We start from the raw sequence: 22,260 nt of genomic DNA on the forward strand, positions 1-22,260 counted from the left end.
CCAAGATTAACCTTCAGGGTGGAAATAGCTCGCTAGCAGCCTTGCACCGAGGACCTATCCACGTTATCATTTCCCAGAATACTTTGTGTGTAAATAAAATGGCTCGGTCCGTGTTAAAGTATATTTTAAAAATTACAAAACTAAACATCCTACAGTATTTTTACAGTCTTTATTTTACAGTTAAAATGAATGTTTATCAAATAAAGTCTAATGTTACAACTAATCACGGATCCCTTTTAAGATGTGCTTGCTGCCTCTTTAAATGAGTGAATGAAGTGTTTGCTGTGATATTTCTGTGGCACATGGACTGTTTTCTTTCTCAAAGCTTTGTTTCTCATCACAACATTGTAGTGCACCAAAGGTTACGTCGCACAATGTTGGGTTGAGAACAACTTACCAAACTCTGCTCTGTTGCTATACTCCCCTTGACATGAGCTTTGTAGATATAAACCAGCTTCAGCAGATAATGCGTCTGATAGGAACACCCCCTGCAACTGTAATAAACAGGATGCTCAGCCTCGAGGTGAGAAGGACCCACAGCTGCTGTGTTTGGAAGGAACAAGAAGCAGCGAAGGCAGACACTTTGCTTCTCTGCTCTTTAATATTTTTGCACTGATGTTGAGTAGGCCACTCATGACAGTACTTCATGTAGAACTTGTTCCAAGGGAATAAACCAAAGTCAGTGTAACTTTGTATTTTGAGGTAGAAAAATTACAGGATTAATTGTCATGTTTAAAAAACAGACGTATTGCTACTTATACACCCACAAGCATGAGTTCCAGATTAAATACTGCGGTGATGTGGTGTCTCACATGCTTGCAGCACATATAGAAACTGTTTTTCTTTAGAGCAGCAGCTCAGACTTTGTGGTTAAAGTGTTTCTACTGCTTTCAGAGATGTTTTCCCAGCAGCACTTGTTTTGTTTTGGTGATTAAAAATAAATGTGTTGTATGTATATGTATTAGTTTTGATCTGGTGTTTAATTTTTATGTATTGGTGTATTTTTCTAGGCCAGGAGTTATATCCGCTCATTACCATCCATACCCAAGAGAGACTTTGCTGATGTATTTGTTGGTGCCAACCCATTAGGTACCACAAAGGAAAAACAAACTTTTTATTTAGCAATTAAATGACTGATTGAGTGGAGATTGTTTTATTTAAAAGTGGACTTTTCATTTTCAGCTGTGGATCTTCTGGAGAAGATGCTAGTTCTGGATCCAGAAGAGAGGATAACAGCTGCTGAGGCTCTGACTCACCCGTACTTTGCTTATTTTCACGACCCAGATGACGAGCCTGTGTGTAAGCCGCTGGACCAGAGCTTTGAGAGCAAAGAGTTAGAGATTGTAGAGTGGAAACGTATGTCGTTCTTACTTTATAATGTTTTTTTTTATAAGTAATACTAGATTTTTTTTGTTGGCAAAGTAGTYGTGCTACTTGTTTCAGTCTCATAACTTTTTTTAATCTTTGCAGGTTTAATCTATGAGGAAATGTGTGGTTTTGAGCCGCTTCTCACCGCTGAAGGTGAAGTAGATTGAGATGAATCGACTGCTTCAACCAAGACCTTTTACTATGTGCATTAGCACCCACCATACTGCCTGGCAAACGCTGTCTTTATTACAGAAACACTCATTAGCTGTAAGGACATCATTTCCAACACAGGGAAAACAAGAACCTGACCAGCTTTTTTTACTTATAAACCACTGTGATGATGATCTGTTGCTGGAAAATGTCAGTTTTTGCCGTTATCTGAATTTATTTTTCAGATTTTTAAACAGAGTAGAATTTCACTCGTGACTGTGATGGTGTGATGCTGAAACACCTGGACCTATAGTTGTGCTGTTTTGTGTGTGTTGTATTTTATTTTTTTATTGCCTGTTCAGTAATTTATCAAAAAGCTTTTTGTCCATGAATATGCTAATCTACTGGGTTGTCATATACAGCATTGAATCACTCTTTTWAAATTTATTTTATTTTATTTATCTTGTTTTCTTGCATTTAAAGAAAGTAAATGGTTCGATATAAGATGGTAGTGAATTTTATGCTTTTTAGCTGTTTGACAAATTTGAGACATGTTTTGTTGTCGCTGTCTTTTAGAACCCCTCAACTGAATTTAACAAATGTTAACACCTACTTATGCAAATGTCTTTTAAACTCTTAACATGGCAAATGCTGATACATGTTTATAGTTGATCTGGGGTAAAGGGGAAATATTCATAAACACATTTGTGCCTTTTTTTGTTTTTTAAACCAGTGATGGTTAGTAAACAATCAATATTGGATGCGTGTTCACTCGTGTGCTGTTGGTTTACAGAAATGTTATGCTATGATCATTAAATGCCAAACCGTTAAACTGTAAAAGAGGGATTTGTATTTATTTATACTGTTTGAATGTGCCATTGAAGAGACAGCTAAAAGACCTCTTAAGCTATTTTTGCTCATGCACGTTAACTGCAATCTCCGGTCCTTTTAACTTAATAAAGACATATTTTTAAGAGAAATGTGCTGTATTGCCTGATTTTAAAACACCTTACTGTTTTTCATTTATTTAATTGTAATTGACACTTGTGATAAATTGATAGGGCTGTAAAAAATAAAGCAGTCATATCTACAGCAATAACAGCAGTAATCATTAAAAGAAAATGTTAAAATTAGACAACATCTAGGCGTTTGCACAGTGTGGTATATTAGTTACATTTCAGTGGCGTCATACTAAATATTTAGTGAGCAATTTTTGTTTTCTGCAGCTTAATTGTTTGAGAAAATTCCTTTAAAAGTGGTTTGATGCTCAGACGCAAACGTCACAGATGGGAAGCTCGTCTGGCACAGCAATCTAATGCGCATGCGTGGAACATTCGATCACTGGAGTAGCTAACAGCTAAGGCTACGAATCCAGCCAACATGGAGAGGAAAGGTAAATCTGTATGCGACACCCAGCAGACTGAGCAATGTTTGCTCATGTGTAGTTGATGTCCCCTCGCTGTCACWCGTGTAACGCTTAGCCCAGCTGCAGGTATTGGGGTGAATAGATTCATTCGGCGTTTAATGTCACGCACTGCGCTGAAACGAGCTATGCTAGCTCTGTAAGACATTAGCTTTAGCCCGAGTGTCAGGATTAACGCAATACGTTCGGTTTTCCAGCTCTTTCTATTTTAAACTTAAAGCACCGACTGTGTAGTGTGTGTGTATATATATATATATAGTATGGTAACTGAGATTACTACATGTCATACTGGTGTGTTGTAGAGGACCGGTTGCCTAGGTGTGTAGCTTAGTGATGTTAATGGGGTTCAGACAGTGGGGGAGCCTGTAATACATGAACTGCACATTTAAATACTGTTAACCACAAAGACAACACACTTCAGCTCATGATGATCTGGTTTAATGGCTGTGAATTAAATTATAAATAGGATTTAAATAAGTCTTCATCCATGCCAAGTGTCAGTTATAGAGCAAAAGACATCCAAACAATGGTAACACAATTTGTCTTTTGTTTTATTTTTTTCCAGTTCTGGCACTCCAGGCCAGGAAGAAGAGGGCGAAGGCAAAAAAGACCAACAAAAAGTGAGTTGTATGGACTTTTTTAGTCTTCTTTAGTTGTGCAGGATGGCCTCCTTTAAGCTTGCTGTGTGTCAGCTGTGTGGAGTTAAAGGGTGTGGGTACTTAAAGTTAATGTTTGCTTGTTGCAAGTGACAAGTGGACAAGAGCATCAACACTGCATGCATGTGCATGATCCAAAGTTGAACATTTCAAAAGACTGATTGGCACATCTAAAACACTCATTTTGGATGGTGGACTTCCAAAATTAGCAGATGATGTTTAGGTAACAAGTATCATTAAAGGTGAATTTTGAAAGGTGTAAGGTTTTGGCACTGACAATTCATTTATCTTCTCTCTTAATTATCTAATGCTTTACTATACTTGTTTGAAATTATTCCAGGATAATAATGAAAGTTTTTAAGTTGTAAATGAATAGCTAAGCCAGTGATCTCTAGAACTGATTGTTTTGGTGGACCTAATAAATCTACTAATCATGGCTGCACCAGTGACATCCTCCAGAGTGTTATATAACAGCCTGTGCTATATTTAAAAATAGAGAATGAAGAAGCCCACATCAGCCCGCTGAAGCATGGTGTTTCAAGGAAAATGGCATTTTGAAAAGTATTCACAACCTGGCTGACCGTGATATTTTCATGACTCAGAAGCCTGCATCCATATGGCATTCTAATTATGAGGATGTAAAAAAAAAAGATTTAAAGATGTTTTTTTTAAGGTCTAAAATGTATATTAGAAAGCACTGAATGAGTGTGTGTTAGGGTTGGGCATAATCGTATCGTGTGCAATTAATCGTCAGAAAAACATTAATCGATTACTTTTTGGCACTTGATGATTAATACGATTAATGCCACCAGGCAGAGTCCTCTCGCTGCTCCTTTATACTTCAAATATGATGAACATTTTTTTAAAAAAGTTCTGTAATTTATTTATCTATCAACACAATTTAAAATTTGATGTACACCCTGAAATCTGTAATTTTGACACAATTTGGAACAGATTGGTATGAAGAGCAAATCTTTCCCACTAAATTGGTCATGTGTCCAGGGACTCCAGGGGATTTATCGTCAAATTAATCGTTATCGGCTAAATACCACAATTAATCATGATTAATTTTTTTTGCCAATATTGCCCAACTCTAGTGTGTGTATGGCTGAATGGGAAATGTAAAGTATTTAGCATAACCTGGCAGATTTGGACAAGATTTTTTTTCTTTACCTGCCCTCTCGGGCAGGTGATGAAAAATGTTACCTGCCCGATATGAAAGGTTACTTGCTCGAAACAAAAATGTTCAAAATTTGATTATAAAAATGTGTACTATATTTGTACTACAAAAACATTAACATGGTTACAGAAGTACATAAGATAACATCTGATTTAGCAGATGCAAACATTGCAGACTGAGTCACTCACAGTCTGTCAATTGTTTTATCAAAAACAATAAATATCAATAAACATTTTTAGACCTTTCCAGTGTTTCCCTTAGAGTACTGGCCTTGGGAGGGCTGCTTATAAAAACAGGTCAGCAGCAGCTTTGTTTTAAATACAATTTGCAGAACATGAAAGTCTGCAATTTGCATTCATTGAATCTTATATAGCCTCTCTCATCTAAAGAGACATTTAAGATATCTTGAACTGGAGTCTACCTACAACTTGATGATAAATCTGACGTTATTTATACTAGTCAGAATATAATTAGAGATATCCTAAATAGGTATTTTGAATTGTCAAAATATATTAAGAGATGTCTATTTATTTGTTTGTTTCTTTCATTTATAAAAAAATACAATCTATGTACACCATATAAAAAAGGTAAATCCTACCCTGAATTAAAAGGGTGCAGAGTGAAGAAAAACCTATCATATGTGTCCCTTATGCTCAAAAATCAACTTCAACAAACAAACAAGCTCAAGCTGGAAAGATCTCCAAGTATAAAAAATAAGTAAACAAAATAATAAAAGAAGACATTTTATTATTTTATCCTAAATAACTGATATGTCTAATCTAGTCATAAAACAATTTCATATAACTGGAATTTGAGTGGTGAAGCCGAATAAATGCAATATCGGCCTGCCATACAGTGAGCCTTTTGAACTGACCCGCTGCTGCTCTGCACTCTCAGAGCACAAGCCGACATTAGCAAGATGGATTTATGACTGAACGAAAGTCCAAATCTTATCATCTCTGTGGGTAAAAATACATAAAAAACTATTGTTTTCTCCGACAACTTGGGTGTGAAAATACTACGGTTGTTAAAGCTTCGCTCTGCACGACGTGCAGTGGGAGGGAGGGAGAAAATAATCCCACGACAYGACGGCAAGACGTAAATTTTCTACAGGGGATGGGGAAATTTTGAGGATTTATTCTGTGTGTGTTTTAAAACACTATATTTCTTCATTTATTTTCAGAATATTTTGAAAAAGTGGYCCTATAAAAAAATTAAAGAAATTGTTTACCTGCCTGGTCGGGCAGGCATTAGGACACACCCACCTGCCCGAATATGAGTTTTACCTGCCCTGGGCAGTCGGGCAATAGGATCTGTTGAACCCTGTAACCTGGAGGTTCAAACAGCTTTCTTGTACAGACCATCCTCTACCCCTAGACTCTAAGATTCCATTCACCTGTGAATTATAAAATACTATTTTGCTAATTTATATTGTATGTATTGATAATAGCCTGGATCTTGCATATCTCTTTCCAGGGATGAGATCCCATGATGTTGGTAGAAGCTGGTTTTAAATRTCTGTTTTTGTTGCAATACAAAAAAATCAAAGGCTCCAAGACTATAGTACTGAAGGGGGGGGGGGGGGGGTTATAACTTTGTATTTGATCAGTTTGTGTTTAGACTGACTAAACATGAAATTCCTGCACTCCTGTATTTTTTTTTTTCCTTTGAATCAGCCTWAGGGCAGATGACTTCATCACAGCTGAGGTATTCTTTGTCTGTTTACAACATCAATTAAAAAGAAACACTCGTGATTCTTTTCATAAATGTAAACAGTAAAACTGAATTTCATTTCCCTGGAAGCATTTTGAAATTTGTTGTATAAACACACACACACACACACACACACACACACACTAGCCTGCACACTTTTCTTCTGTCTTGTTGCTCCCTTCCGATACTGCTCTTGTAAAAGAGCATGTCTTTCTACTCTGTGGATGATGCAAATATATATTATGTTCTTTCACATTTTTAATTCCATAAGTGCACAATCTGCTTAACAGTTCATTCACTTTGTGACAGAAATGTTTGCCATTATTTGTTTCACCAATTTCTGGTAATCATTATTGTCCAGTTGTTATGTTCATGTCAAAAACAGTCCAAGTGCCTATATTTAGTGTCCCCCACCCCACCCACCCCCCACCCATTCAAAAGAACTGATCAGTTTCCAACGGTATCAGTGTGTGTACAGTGTGTGATCAACTAAAATGTCTTACTCCAAGTACCGTTGCTGCAAAACCATTTAATCTCTGCCTGTGGCTTGTAATCTGATTAAATTTCAGTTTATATTTTTTAATTTATTTTCACCATCTAATYCCATCCTCTGCTGCTATGAAAACTGATTATTTCAGCTTTTTTCTCTTACAGCTGGTGTATTAAAGCTGCTCTCATTCTGATTTGACTTATAATAGAAAATTGACACGATGGGCTTTTGAGGAGTTGAATTGTATTTTTTAAATTACTGTATGTGGCTTTGTCATAATGTAGGAATGAATGGATACTTTTATCTGTGAGGGAAATTATTTCATCAATTGCATTGTTGCTGTTGTACGCACGTTTACAAGAAGCATTAACGAACTTCCCCTTGTATGATTGATTGMATGCAGTCGATTTATTCAAGGATTCAAATGCAAGTTAACGAAATAACTACAGTAATAACTGACATTTTTTGAGAGTTTTGCATAGTCGTTTATTTTTCATTTAAATAACGAATGAGCTGAGTATGCTTTTTCATTTTAAGTACCATATTTGTGTTGCTAAATTTAAAGAATAATTTCGTAATTTTTTTTTAATCTGCTAATAAAATCAGTTTAATGTTCTTTTCAAGTTTAACTCATTAAAATAAAGTTTAGAGCTCAGATTGAGACTATTAGAGATTCTTCTGAATCCATAATTTGCTTACATTGGCATCAAACCAGACACTTTTCGCAGTGGTGCGGAAACTCAGTTTATTTCCATGGAACGTAATCCAAATGAAGACCTGTGACCAGTCCACAGAACTGGTTTCTGGTTCGCATATCTGCGCTTGTTACTTTTTACATTTYTGTTGGTTTCTATGCGATTCTAGATTTTATTTTTATTATTTTTTGTTTTTTTATGTGATTGGATCAGTCTGTAAAAATGTCCCTTTGGGTCTAAATTTGCACCAGTTTAGTCATTTGACGTTGAACTGATAAAGGCCATTGAGACTTGGCTCATGATAATCATGGGTTGTAATACTTTTTGACATTTTTAAACTTTTATTCTCTGGTTCAGTTTTGTGAAATTTGTTAAATAATGCACTAAATGTGTAATTAAGCTGCTTTTATTTCAGTGGTCAGCACTACATAAACCTGAGGCTGTGGGTTTGAGCTTAGGTTGAATCAGGAAGGACATTAGAGTAAAATGATTGCAAAATTCTTTGTGCTAGTTCGCTCACTGTGGCAACACCACAGAAGAGAGCAGTCCCCAAAAAAGTTTAATAAAAAAAACTGGTGGAGCTGTAAAGTTTATTAAAAGGACTTTATTTTTAATGAAACCTGTCCCGTTTGCCCAGCAGACAACCAGCCAATGTTCGCTCTCGACCACAGCCTCAACAAGAAACCTCACCTCAGGAACCCGAGGAACCTGAGGAGATTCTCGGCTCTGATGATGAGGAGCAGGAGGACCCCAATGACTACTGCAAAGGTGAGTCTTACACTCTCATGTACTGAGGATTATATTTACTCCGAATAACCAGCATGAGCAATTTAATGGAACAATTGCATTATTTCTCACTTTAATTTTTTATTGGTGGTATTATATTCTTTGGGAAAACATATTCAAAACAAAGTTATTCTAGTTCATCTGATTTTGAGAAGTTGAAGTGTAAAATTGCTTGCGTGACTTTATTTATCTTATTAAAGTGCTGTCTGAGTTCAATTCAATTCAAAAATACTTTATTGATCTTAGAGGGAAATTAGGTAAATGAGTTCAAATGTAAACTATTACAATGTCTAAGTGATGTATATTTTCTTGTCTTCTAGGTGGCTACCACCATGTAAAAGTAGGAGACCTTTACAACGGGAAATACCATGTAATTCGTAAACTGGGCTGGGGTCACTTCTCAACTGTGTGGCTGGCCTGGGACATCCAGTACGTGAAAAACGTGGCGACAAAATTTTAACTGTATAATAATAAACAAATATAACTAACTGTAATATAACTATAACATAATTATAACTAAATATCAGGCCTTTTATTGCACAACTTGTGTGGTCGCAGCTTTCACGTTTACTGTCGGCAATATAATCTTGTACGTTGTTTCCTGTTGGCAAACGTGACGTACTTTGTTGTTGCAGAGTTAAGAGGTTTGTTGCAATGAAAGTGGTGAAGAGTGCAGAACACTACACAGAGACAGCAGTGGATGAGATAAAACTGCTGAAATCTGTAAGTAGAGTTGTCTTCATATAGCTATTTAAATTATATTATTAATTTCATTAATCTTTATTTAACCAGGCTAACCCCACTGAGATCACAGATCTTTTTTTAAGGGAGGCAGAGCCAATTACTTTAATTAAGAAGTTCAAGAAGTGTGCAACAAATACTGTCTGTACTAGTGACATTAGTGAACTACATTAATTTGTAAAGGAAAGAGTCTCAAAGAAGCATCCAGTATCCTGGTTCTGTATGATTAATTCAATTTAAATTTGACTAGCATCTTTAAAATAATAACATTTACGCATTTAAAGTTAATTAAAAAAATATCCATATTATGTCTTACAGTTTGCATGATTTCAGACTTGTTTGTCAAATTAGTTCTTGTGTAAGCCCCCCTGGACGAAATATCAATTTTTTTATTTTGTTTACTTCCTTGTGACATTGCTTTGTGTTCAGGTAAGAAACTCAGACACAAATGACCCCAACCGTGAGATGGTGGTTCAGCTGCTAGACGACTTCAAGATCTCCGGTGTCAATGGAACTCGTATCCTTAACAAAAAAAAAACAAATCACAAAAGCTTCCTGTGTTTCTTCCCTTTTTTTTTTTTTTTTTTTGCTTAATGATGTAAGATCTGAACTCTGTAATATCCCATGTGGAGTTCCACAGGGTTCTGTACTTGGACAAAAGTTATTTATTTTGTATGTAAATGATTTGGTTAATGTTTCAGGGTTGTTTAAATGTGTTTTATTTGCAAATGACACTACATTTTTGTGTTTGGGTAAAGATATAGAATGGATGATGGAAATGATGCAAACAGAATTTGTAAAAATACAAACCTGGTTTAAACTTAATAAATTGTCATTAAATTAGGATAGAACTAATTATATAGTAATAGTAATAGAAAGAGATTTAGAGTTGATGGTGCTGAGTTTAAAATTGCCTCCCAACTGAGCAACAAAAGTTTCTTCTCTTAAAAATGACAACCTTAAGGAACGAGTAAAATATATTTTCTGTTGTCAACCTCAGGTGGTCAGTGTAGTAAATGGAAACTTGTGTGACCTAAACAGACTTCAGCCCCATCGCAACACTTTGGCCGAGTAAGATCCCACGAATAATAGGTATAGCTGCAGCTGTAACATGAGAGTCCCTCTCTACACTATTAACTAATACTCCACCTCCATGTAGCTGAATGACCTGATGTTTCCTAAGTTGTTTCCTCAATAGAGTTTTCAATTTAATTTTATTTGAAGCAGGTTATGAACTTAACTGCTGCTCTTCAGATGTCTGCATGGTGTTTGAGGTGTTGGGGCATCACTTACTAAAATGGATAATAAAGTCCAATTACCAAGGGCTGCCACTGCCCTGTGTGAAGAGCATCATTAGACAGGTAACACAATCCCCTTGGTCTCACCTTTTTAAAGCGGATGACTCACTTGTTACAGTAGTGTGAGCCACGTAGCCTCCAGGCTGTGTGAAGAGTAGAAACCAGTCCGGGCAGAACAGCTTGATATAATTGAACACAAACTGTAACGCAATCTTGACACGCAACATGATGGCGAAGTGTTTTCAAAGAAGCAGTGTTAGACTTATAGGAACAGTTTACTCCTTCAGTCACTTTAAATCACAAGACTTCATTATATTAGACATGTAACTGCTTAGCTTATAATATATAGGCTTGCTGACTATCGATTCAAAACAGATTACATTGTTTGGTTGTATTGCTTTGACTTGTTTTCCCTTGCATATGCATCAATATTTTATTTCATAAACTGTATAAATACAAGATAAATAGAGTGTTTAATTATGACAGATTAAATGAGTTAATTTTGCTTTGAGCAGTCAATCCTGACATGCAGTGAGGATCTTTTGTCTCCTTCTGGCAGTGAGCTTAATTACACAAACAGACACATTCCAAGAATTATATCGGAGGCATCAAACATTTTTCTTTGCTTCTCTGAATGCAAAGTTTCTTGTTTAGTCTGGAATGTCGGAAATGCCTTTAAAGTGATGCTGCAGTTAGTAAAGCTAAAACTCAGCCACACTTGGAAACGCAAAGAGATCAGCTTGGCACTGACTGTCTTTATCAGCGTTGTGTGAATGTTTTTTATGTTTAAAAAAAAATATTTTCTTAAGGATGACCGCCTTTTCTTCCAATTGATGTATTTTTAAGGTTCTCCAAGGCCTGGACTACCTGCACACCAAGTGTGAGATCATCCACACAGATATTAAACCAGAAAATATCCTGATGAGCGTTGATGAGCCTTATGTTCGAAAACTAGCAGCTGAAGCCACTGAGTGGCAGCGGGCTGGGGCTCCGCCACCTTCTGGTTCAGCAAGTATGACTGACTGAGACACACACACACACAAACACACACATTTGCACAAATAACCTATAAACACTTGTCACGAGTTTCGACTCATTTAATGTTCTTTTTACAGTAAGCACAGCACCAGCTCCAAAACAGGTTTGTTTATTCATCTGTTGCATCAACATTGACCTCTTAAATAAATATTCAGCTTACATCTTCTGCTTCTTTTTTAATCTATTTTATTTTCCCTTCTGTTATATTTCTGGTAGAATGTGAAAATGTCTAAAAACAAGAAGAAGAAGTTAAAAAAGAAACAGAAGCGTCAGGCAGAGCTGCTAGAAAAGTGCATTATGGACCTGGAAGAGATGGAGAAGACCACAGACACTCGCGAGGACGATGAGGAAGAAAAGGACCCGCAGTCCCCAAAGGGACGAGCTTGTGCTCCTCTCAGACAGGTGTCTCTGCTGGAACTAGAAAACAAGGAAACAGGTAAAAGCATCACAGGGCTTATGGGTTAATATGAAAATAATTGTTTTTTTTCTTAATAGCTATGAATTCTAGTAATGCTTGTTGATGAAGGTCCTGTATTTATTCACACTTTAATTTATATGTGCAAACAAATAGCTAGTTGTGCATGCTTGTATTAAATTAAATTAATATTTTTGGTCCACAGAGTGATTCCCTTATCAGTGCACAACTATTTAAAATAACTTAGATGAGAGTACTTAAAATCATTGCTCATTTTGTCCCAGGTTGTTGACTGCAGACCTACTTTAAAAAAGATAACAGATGTTACCTTGAATGAAGGCACAGCAGCTGGTTGTGTTTTGTACTTTGACAAACTGCATTTAAGATATAGCAGCCACTTTACAGTAAAAATGTTTTATTTATAAGCTTTTTTTATGTTTAACTCTGACACGCAACAACCTTCAATTGATTTTGTTCCTTTTAGATCACATCTTGTGACTTTAGCATGCAAATTTTGTAATTTGTTGTGCAATAAATATCGATATCACTGTTTGTTTTGGAGTTTATCAAAGCTCGAGTTCATATTGGTTCACAACTGGTTAAATTTGAAACACTTTGTTGAAGAGTCTTATGCAGTTCACCTTTCCCCCCAACCTTGCAGAGTGCTGTGTAAATGCAGACAACATGAGAGTGGGACCAGACGAGCTGTCTGAGGCCAACTGTAACGGCCACGTAGAGGTGGAACCGAGGCAGCCCAGGTTTAGGACTGAAGACCAACACAACGGCAACGCAGAGTCTYCAGAGCAGCAACATAAAGAGTCCCTCATCTACCCTCTGTGCAACGGTGTGGATTCCACAGATTTCAATGGGCCGGACCCTGAGTGCGACGGCAGGGGGGCTCACAGCAGTGAAGTTACTGAAAGATATCTTCCCGATGAGCTGGAGGATGGAGAGCTGGAACGAAGGATTTTGCAGGAGGAGGAGGAAGATGAGACTGATTGTCATTATGGAATTCAGGAGGGCCTGAGAAATGGTCAGTTCTTTAAAATTTGTATATTTTTCAAAATATGTAATGGTTTTTAAAGTTATATGCTTCTTTTGTGCCACTTTAAAAAGAAAATAAATCACCAGCTGTGTTATTGAAATAATGAGACACTTTTCCTTTTTTGTCTTTTCTGATGTAGATAAGTTAACAGCAGGATCTCTGCTGGTTAACCCTCTTGACCCAATAAATTCAGACAAGATCAAGGTCAAGATAGCAGATTTGGGAAATGCATGCTGGGTGGTGAGTAGCTAAAGTTTCCTAGCCTTGCAGCGAAGGACGTATACAATGTTAAATGTATGCCAAAATTAATAAAGCGCTTTAGCGTTTAAATTTTATCATGCTGTATTGGTTTGAACTCAGCAATTAGTAGACCTGTGAGMATAATCAACACCAAATTATATTTCTTGTGTTTTTTCTTTTTAATTCTCTCACAGTTTTTTTTTCGTCAGTGAAAGAGTCAGTTTTTTATAGGACTTTTTTCCCTCTCCTTTGTGTCTTTTACTTAGCACAAGCACTTTACAGAAGACATCCAGACGCGACAGTACCGGTCTTTAGAGGTTCTCATAGGTTCTGGATACAGCACACCGGCCGACATATGGAGCACAGCCTGCATGGTGAGACTCTGCACTGATGAGTATAACACCTTATTGTAATTCTGCCATAGATGTAGAAAATAGGAGTAAAAAAAAAACAAAACATGAACTTTTCATGAATTGTCTCTAAAATATGTTCTTGTGGTCAGTTATAGTTAAAATATTGACATGATACGAAGCTGTAGGAATTAAGATAACAATGAGCTTCAGCCTTATGTGATGTATAATGAGTGTCTTTGATTTTACTTTGAAGTACATGGTTGTACCAGTATCAAAGTCACTTTGTTTTCTACAGATTTTACATGGCGACAGATAACATGCAGTGTCTCCATATCTGTGTTTTTTTAGGCCTTTGAGCTCGCCACTGGTGACTACTTGTTTGAGCCACATTCTGGGGAAGATTATTCCAGAGATGAAGGTATTATTGTTCTCTCTCTTTCTGTCCTTTTTGAATTTTTGTTTCTGTTTAACTATGCAGCATTATTACTAACTGCTACATTTGGCTGAACTTGAAATGTCTGCTTCACTCAAGAGATATTTGTTCTTAGTAATAAATGTTAATAGTTATTGTTTCTGTGCGAACCTTCACTGTTTGTCATGGTTTATTTGGCTTTTAGTTTTACTTCTGTGAATTAACATTTTAAAAGTTTCACATTCTGCAAGTTCAGTCTGTCACTGTTGTGCAGCTTTGCACAGTAATTTGTGATGCACTTTGCACAGAAGTTCTCACTATTAACCTTTTAAATAAAGTAGTCCATTACAGTGATTTCAGATGGTCTCTGATTTAGAACAAATGTTGTGTAATAATGTGATGAAGAATGCAAACATTCCTGGGTTTATTTCCTAACAACTCAAACCACATTTTTTGCCACCCTGGAAATGAGGCCATCTCTTCACTTCCTCATTCGTCTCTGTCCACATCCTCAGCTCCAACTCTCCACGTTTCCTCTTTTACATCTTGGTCTTAACGTAAATGTCAGTGTGCTGCTCTGCTCGAACATTGTGTGCTAACTTGATGCTGCTCTGGTATGTGCTGACGCTCACGCTTCAGGCAGCTGTGTATTGACCTCCTTTTTTTTTTTTAAACACATCGTTCATGTGGCTGTGTTTTTTAGATCACTGCTTCACTTGTCTGACTTTTGTTTACTACAGTTTGTGTCAGAATGTAGCTTTTCAAGGCTAMGTTTGAGCCATTTTCACTTCTGAAATTGTATGGCCTATACTATAACTTTTGACATTTGTATAGTTTTGTCTCTCATATATCATCCATTGTTTCTAATAATTCTRTTGCATCAGTGTCATCTCATCTCCATACTGTTTCCCTGTCACTTCCTGTCTTCCTTCCTCCTGTGGTGTGCCTCATTTCCAGACCATCTTGCTCTCATGATTGAGTTGCTTGGTAAAATTCCTCGCCACTATGCACTAAGTGGGAAATACTCTCAGGAATACTTCACCAAGAGAGGTATGCCGCCCCTCTGTGTGTGGCTCACCCTGGGAAAGGTGGATGGGAAGGTGAAGGGGTCCGGACAGCATCTTCAGATCCTGCAGAGGTTTTGTGCACAGGCCACTTGGCGTCATAATAAACACTCGGCTCAATAAATGTCTTTTGAACAGAGCCGTCAGACATTGATTTAATTGTCAGTAGTTCTGCCAAAGACTCCTCATGGAGGGCTTATGCTCTTTAGTTAGTTGTTGTCAGATGGTTTGGTTTGTACTTAAACTTTATTCAACCTTTTTATTAAAGAGACTCACATAACCTTTTTCCTCCACAGCAGTTTATTATTGTTATTGTTATTATTGTTATTGTTGTTATTGTTGTTAATATTGTTAATATTAACCAAAGTGCTTCACAAGGTAAAACAAATACAAACAGGCCATAATAAATCAATACAACTTAAAAACACAATTACAATAAAAGAAAGTTAAAAAATATATAAAATGCTAAAAAATCAAAATCAAATGTCCTTTGATGTTTAAGGTTAACCAWTAAGTGCTTGCTTATAAAGTAGGATTGTTACAAAGTTACTGATTAGTCTGATATGTATAAAGTTTTATTTAAATCGACCAGTGGTTCATGAGAAATTTTRCTGATGCTATTGACAAACATTTTGTCTATTGTATGAAATGAATTAATAAAAACTATAAGTATTTGTGACCCRTCATATTGAAATGAGGATTAAGTCAAATTTGGTCAAAATGACCTAATAGGAGGATTTCACATGACTGAAACCCAGCTATTACATTTTCAGATTCCTGGCTTTAAAAGCTACATTTTGATACCTGGATTATTCTGATATCATAAGTGGATCTAGAGATATGATTTAATTTGTCTTGTTAGTTTTGATAATACATTACTGTTTGGTCTCAATCCTAATTTCTTGTAAATTTATTGAGTATTTTTTTATGTTAATATAAAGAGGAAACCTCAAATATTATTTGTATACTAAGATTTCCCAGTTGGAACGAAACAAAAACATTTCTAGCTCACAGGGAAAATTTCTAAATTTGAAGGTGTTTTTCCTCAAAATCAGGTTTTTTTGTTGCTGCGGCTCAAAAAATGCTTCAAAACTTATTTTAGGATTATATTTCAGACAGTTCATTCAAATGATACATTGATAAGGCATTAATTCATTATATTATGACAAAATGCAATTTTTACACACGTTTAAATCAAAACCCTATATCTGCCCATTTCTTTACATTCCACTTTTGGACTTAATCCTCRTTTCGATGTGATGGGTCACATTTCTTATTTTAATTAATTTGCCAAAACAATGGTTGCTGCTATATGTGATCATGTTTAATTCTCCTGAGACACTGACAGTCTTACATAATGAAATGCAAAAATTGTTTATATTTCAAAGAGTCGTTATGATCTGCTGCACGTAGATGGATAACATTTGGGAGGAGTGATGAGAAATGATCCCAGATGAAATATGAAAAGTTGATCGCTTTGCAGTGAGTGTAGAAACTACTTTGTCTTGTCATCAAAAATAATGTTCTCCTCTAGTTGTTCAAATATCTCACTGCTAATAAGGCAGTTTTATGCCTCATTTGGTGATGTGGAAAAATTGTGCGTTCACTCTTTAGAGCAGGAAAATCGTACAATGTCTGATGGTTCTGTTTATTCTCCTTCTGTCTACAACTGGATGTGCTGTCAGCTCCACCTTCAGCTCTCCAGTCAAACACCCAGAGTGGGCCTGTGTTCAGGTCACAGTCTCATCCATATGTTGTCTTTTTTTTTTTTCTTACAACCTACTGCTGTGTAGACCATATAGCGCTGATCATTGAGCTGCTGGGGAGTGTCCCACGCAAACTCATAATGATGGGCAAATATTCCAAGGATTTTTTCACCAAGAAAGGTAAAACCAGAAGCTAAGATTATACATTTTTGRCAGCTCATATTCTTGCGTTTTTTGGAGTCATAGTTATAGCTGCTACATCATTATTAGAAATGGGTAAATGTATAATAGTTACAAGAAAAATAACTTTTTTTGACATTTTGTGCATTATTTATTTCCTGTATCTGTGGTTCTCTGATCCAGGATTGTATGTTTACCTTGTGTTGCAGGTGATTTGAAACACATCACGAAGCTGAAGCCATGGGGTCTGCTGGAGGTGCTTGTGGAGAAGTACGAGTGGTCCCGCGAAGAGGCCGAGTGCTTCACCGATTTCCTCCTTCCCATGCTGGAGCTGGTCCCTGAGAAACGAGCCACAGCTGCAGACTGCTTACGCCACCCCTGGCTCGCCCTCTAGTGGACACTCTCAGCCGTTGCACTTCCCCTTTCCTCTCATTTTCCTCAAGACTGCAACAGATCACTTTTTCCACTTTGGGCATATCTGATTAATATTTATTTCTTTTTGTTTTGTTGTTTTATGTTACTGTTGTTGTTGAGCTTTTGCTTCAGTGTACGTTTTGCTTTTCTGTTTATTTGTTCTTCCCTTGTTGCGTTGACGTCAGGAATCCAGTGGATTTTTATGATGTGTGGTCATGTTTGGCTCCAGCTGCTGTTCTCTCGTCACCCCAAAAGGAAACCTGTCACTGAGCTGCTGGAGACTCATCCTTGTTTTGTTACACTCCTGCACTAAAACTCCAACAAATCAAGGATATATGTAGCCTTTATTTTTTGTCCTCTTAAAAACAAATGACACTTTCCCCCCCCCACAAACCTTTTCATTAGTATTTTTTTCTTTTATATGTATAATTTTATTTCACATCACACATGTAAGGTGTACATTTAGTACTTGTATAGTAGGCTTAGGAAGTTGCACACTGGGCTGACATTTACACTGACTGTGGTAACTCATAGCATTTCTCTTAGATGGGCTCTCTAGAGTCGTATTGACACTGTCACGAAGTAGGTCATATTTAGCCTAACCAACTTGTCACCTGGTTTTTAGTGGGTAGTTAATGATAAACTAGATCTTTCATGGGAGGCTGGCTTTCTCATACACCTATTACAATTCAGGTATATTGTGGTAAAAGGTTTCAACGAGACAAAATGTTAAGAAGCCCAACGGAAAGGAGGAACAAAAGAAAATAAACTGTATATATCTGTACCAAAGAGTTTGCCTTTATGTATATTACAGTTATGTACAGTTTTTAACAAATCTTATATCTTAGCTAAAAAAAAAAAAAGAATTTAGCTGGGTTAGCTGTGTTTTAATAAAGTGTATGAAAGATGTGTTTGAGCTCAGTTGTGTGTGTGTGTGTGTGTGTATGTGGCCAACTGTTGGATACTAATGTCACTGGTTTTAACCATAGACTTGGTGAGATCTGATGTTATGGTGTATCAAACTGATCATATCAAAGTAAACTATGTTGTTCAGACATAACGGTAAAAAAAAAATTACATTAGTGTCACACTGAAGAAAAAAAATCATAGACTTTGTGAGGTAATAATTACAGAAGTGTACAACRCCATTCAATAAAACAGATCTTCGTTCAGTACATGATGGCTGTGAGTTTTTGTKTGACGAACAGAGGAAAATGTTTGCGAGACATAAAAACGGATCAAAACCTTTAAAGCTATGCCATAAAATGTGTCTTCATGAAGCTGGGCTACTGAAGTCGATGTGTTCAGGTGTTCTCTGAGGAAAAAGTGGAGAAAATGTTTTCAGTTCAACAGTATACAAGGAATCATTTCAGCTGCTTGTAAACCGAACTGTGGCAATAAATGTCTGAACATATTTATTGGTCACTTCTGAAGGCGAACTAGTGCTAGTATATTTGTGAAGGTGTATCTGTAGCTTGTACAGAAGAGCTCAGTTATTTGTTAGCAGTGCTCAGCCTCAGCAATGAGACGAGAAACGTTACGTTTCATGTTTAGTCAAATACGAAATGCAGAAGTTAATTACAACTGGTTCTTTGAGGGCCACCATATTCAGGGTTCCTACAGTTTAAGGCAAGTTAAATTTAAGACATTTTAAGACTTTAATGCCAAGTGAATTCAATTTTAAGACCAATTACACAATAAACACAAATGACAAAAAATTAATAATAAACTGTGGCAGAAACTCATGAATCAAAGTATTTTTGGTTAAATTATTCAAATATTGATAATAGACCAATTGTTTTTATCCATATCTAACAGCTATTTTGTTAGATATAGCAAAAAAAAAAAAAAAACCTTCTTAGCAGTCAGTTTTAAACTTAATTTAATCTCTGGAAATCCTCTAGTAACCCAAAATTTGGAGTTTTATGACCCACAGTGGGTTCTCAACCCCAGCTCGCTGTAGATGAAACCTTAAAGTGCCTGTGACATCAAATTTTTGTAAGAAATATGAATGTATTTTTGGAAAGAACATTGTTAACATGTTAGAAAACACATTTGACATTGCACAGATGGACAGTTGTTGAGATATTTGCATGTGAAATAACAGGAAGTCGTATCAAAAGGGAATTTCTGAATGGGAATATTTAAAAAATAAATTAATGTTACCAATTATTTTAATATTTGATACCAATTAAAGTCATCCTACCTACAATGTGTTAAAAATTTTAAGACCTCTGAAAGATTGATTTCAGACATTTTAAGGCTAATTAAGGCCTTATTTTTGGATTGATGAATTCAAGGCCTTTTAAGACTTTTTAAGGATCCACGGGAACCCTGGTATTGTTCATGTGGACCTTGGTRAAAATGAGTTTGACGCCCGTGCTTTAAAGCATTGGTAAATCCCATCATTTGTGTGAAAAACTGCTSCTTTGTGAAGTTCCTTTAAAACCCAAGGATATTGGAAATTAACTTGTGAGATTGGTTTGCATCATTTTTTATGCTTAGTTTTGTCCGTTTCATTTTTTCTTCTTATCCGGGATTGRGTCGCGGGGGCAGCAGCCTAAGCAGAGAGACCCAGACTTCCCTCTCCCCAGTCACTTGGGCCAGCTCAYCCGGGGGAATCTCAAGGTGTTCCCAGGCCAGCWGAGAAACATAGTCCCTCCAGCGTGTTCTGGGTCTTCCTCKGGGCCTCCTYCCAGTGGGACGTGCCCAGAACACCTCACCATGGAGGCGTCCAGGAGGCATCCTAACCAGATGCCCGAGCCCCCTCAACTGGCTCCTCTCGACGTGGAGGAGCAGCGGCTCAGCTTAGTTTTGTATTCAATAAAAATCACCTTTTTTATTCCATGTGACATTATGAAATCTTGTGAGGCAGGTTAGTGCTCATAGAATATCATAGGAATGACCCACAGGTACTACCACACAGACTTTAGCCCAACATCTAATAAAATGAAYGAGTCGGCCATAATTATCTGAATTATGAGGACTGATCAGATTGTTTTAAAGGCCTTTCTTTGCAAAAGGTTTGAATAACCCTCACTGTTATATTCTGGAATAGCCGGACGAGTGAAACAACCTTTGCCGACTGTGTCACAGCTCCCGCTTCCAACATCATAATCCTAACCTGGTTTGACAAAATGAAAAGCATCTGTTTTTAAAGGTCCTGCTCCCTCACCTGCTCCCTCCACCTGGAAGTCGTCTGGCAGCAGATTGTCCTGCCGATTGCCGAGGGTGAAGGACAACAGAGCCAGGAGGGTGGCGTCCAGAATGCTRATGATGGCCAGGATGTAGGCCCAGCGCACCGTGCAGTTTCCCAGGCTGTACTTATCCGTCTTCTGGCCGCACATCGTCTTCACCTGCTCAGAATCCCAGCCGTCTGGGTAGATCATGCAGCCCATCACCATCAACACGGCTGCAGAGGGAAAGGAGGCAGAAACGTGGTTTGATGTTGAGAAATAACAAGAAGCTCCTGAAGTGGAGRAGGTGGATATAAAAATGTTTAAAYAGACCTGGTAAAAKGACAGGTTTATGAAAAAAAAATCATTTCTAAACTTTTACCATCTTCAGTCCTGAACTGTTAAACAGAAGAAATAAAACTGTTAAAAGGAAATATAAAAAATGAAAAGGTACAATGAGCCGRTTGCATATGTGTGCACACCCTAAAACTAATACAAAACTTTTAGATTTAATTACAACCTTCAATTTTTTTATGTCTTTATGATGTAGCTCCTATAGCCGTGATTACCAACTGGTGGGTCGTGGGCCACATCTGCCCACATAGAAAACAGGTGTGGGCCAGATCTGGTGTCAAGCTGGCACTGCAGGCTGACACGGCAAGTGGTTTTTCAACCGAATATGGGCCAGGTTTTGGCAATAATGGTGCTGTTTTTAAGATGGCATGACACAACCGGGCCAGTTGTGGTTTGGTTTATGCTGTGCTGGCCCATGCATGGACCACCTRTGGCAAACCCTATCTGGGCCATTAAAGAGCCATCATTCTTGGAGGTATCTGGGCCAAATGTAAGTGCATTTTGTAAGCCAGAACTGGATGAGATTGGCTATGCGTGGTTTGCATGCTTCTGTTCTGTATTATAATGAATTAACAAAAAACTAAGTAATTTTCCCCCTTTGCTAACAGAGCATGATCAGGGGCCATTACAGCTCTATGGTCAGAGATCTTGTGTCGTGAGGCTGACTAAATAAATATTCTGATCCATGATGGCAGCTATATTTTGTCAATCACCCCTGCTGGATTGGACGGTGTGTTGTTATACAAGCTCCTGCATGTTAGGACTATAGAATTTCTTTGGGTCTAGTTAGTTTAGCAGCGCTGACACCTGATCGTGTTTCGTGTAAGCGATCCTCCATCAGAGGTGTCAGACGTTGTGCTGACACCTGATTCCACGACGACTACCTTTCAGGTCACACCTCACATAAAAGCAGACATGGAGGGCCCGAAGCGGGTCATGGTGACTTCAGCATCTCAAATTTAGACTTGCACTAAAATGTTTAAACCAGGGTGCCCAAACTTTTTCCCAGAGAGGGCCAAAATTAAAATCTATCTGAGGGCTGTGGGCCATATTTAATAATATAACACATTAAATACAAGTACTTCTTAAGTACAGTCCTTTTCTTTTTAATGACTAAGCTAGCAGCCAGAGCAGTGGCCCACATTTTTTTTTATTTGTTTTTGTTTAGAAAGTGCCTTTGGAGAAAGTTTGACGTAGGCTTGGGCAGCGAAGACTCCTGGGACATTTCATAAATTGATTTTGTGGTCTTTTAAAGTAGAGGTTCTCAAACTGGGGTCTGCGAGCCATGTTTTGGGAATCCTCAAAAAATGTCAATAATTAATGTTCATTTATTTTTTTATTTTAATAATTGCATGTAGGGAAC

At 37.2% G+C, this 22,260-nt stretch overlaps 3 protein-coding genes across 6 annotated transcripts in view; 2 read left to right on the forward strand and 1 right to left on the reverse strand.

Moving 5' to 3' along the window:
- The window catches only part of mapk14a (mitogen-activated protein kinase 14a), a 14,889-nt gene extending 12,391 nt beyond the window's left edge, over positions 1-2,498 (forward strand). Inside the window, exons 9-12 of one of the 2 annotated variants that reach the window (XM_014019791.1) lie at positions 444-523; positions 1,011-1,089; positions 1,183-1,356; positions 1,471-2,498. In XM_014019791.1, the coding sequence (XP_013875245.1) occupies positions 444-523; positions 1,011-1,089; positions 1,183-1,356; positions 1,471-1,535 (398 nt within the window). In that variant the 3' untranslated portion in view covers positions 1,536-2,498. The remainder of the gene's footprint in view (positions 1-443; positions 524-1,010; positions 1,090-1,182; positions 1,357-1,470) is intronic. The other variant, XM_014019782.1, reaches the window with a different exon arrangement.
- Positions 2,499-2,817: 319 nt separating this feature from the next.
- srpk1a (SRSF protein kinase 1a) lies at positions 2,818-18,539 on the forward strand. 3 transcript variants are annotated; one of them, XM_014019756.1, is made up of 16 exons: positions 2,818-2,911; positions 3,507-3,561; positions 8,313-8,443; positions 8,782-8,890; positions 9,097-9,184; positions 9,632-9,719; positions 10,457-10,563; positions 11,347-11,512; positions 11,616-11,641; positions 11,755-11,974; positions 12,615-12,986; positions 13,138-13,238; positions 13,505-13,612; positions 13,940-14,009; positions 16,861-16,953; positions 17,163-18,539. In XM_014019756.1, exons 1-16 carry the CDS (start codon positions 2,899-2,901, stop codon positions 17,345-17,347), a joined length of 1,932 nt encoding a protein of 643 aa, XP_013875210.1. In that variant the 5' UTR covers positions 2,818-2,898; the 3' UTR covers positions 17,348-18,539. The 3 variants fall into 3 exon arrangements, with proteins under 3 accessions (XP_013875210.1, XP_013875217.1, XP_013875225.1); XM_014019763.1 differs by having other exon boundaries at positions 8,316-8,443; XM_014019771.1 differs by lacking the exon at positions 16,861-16,953.
- lhfpl5b (LHFPL tetraspan subfamily member 5b) overlaps positions 18,219-22,260 on the reverse strand; it is a 5,947-nt gene continuing 1,905 nt past the window's right edge. The window contains exons 2-3 of the mRNA XM_014019804.1: positions 20,543-20,779; positions 18,219-18,682 (exon numbers count right to left, since the gene is read on the reverse strand). Coding sequence (XP_013875258.1) covers positions 18,672-18,682; positions 20,543-20,779 — 248 coding nt within the window. The 3' untranslated portion in view covers positions 18,219-18,671. The remainder of the gene's footprint in view (positions 18,683-20,542; positions 20,780-22,260) is intronic.

Source organism: Austrofundulus limnaeus, unplaced genomic scaffold (assembly GCF_001266775.1).
Source record: "Austrofundulus limnaeus strain Quisiro unplaced genomic scaffold, Austrofundulus_limnaeus-1.0 Scaffold3, whole genome shotgun sequence".
Classification (NCBI taxonomy): Eukaryota; Metazoa; Chordata; class Actinopteri; order Cyprinodontiformes; family Rivulidae; genus Austrofundulus; species Austrofundulus limnaeus.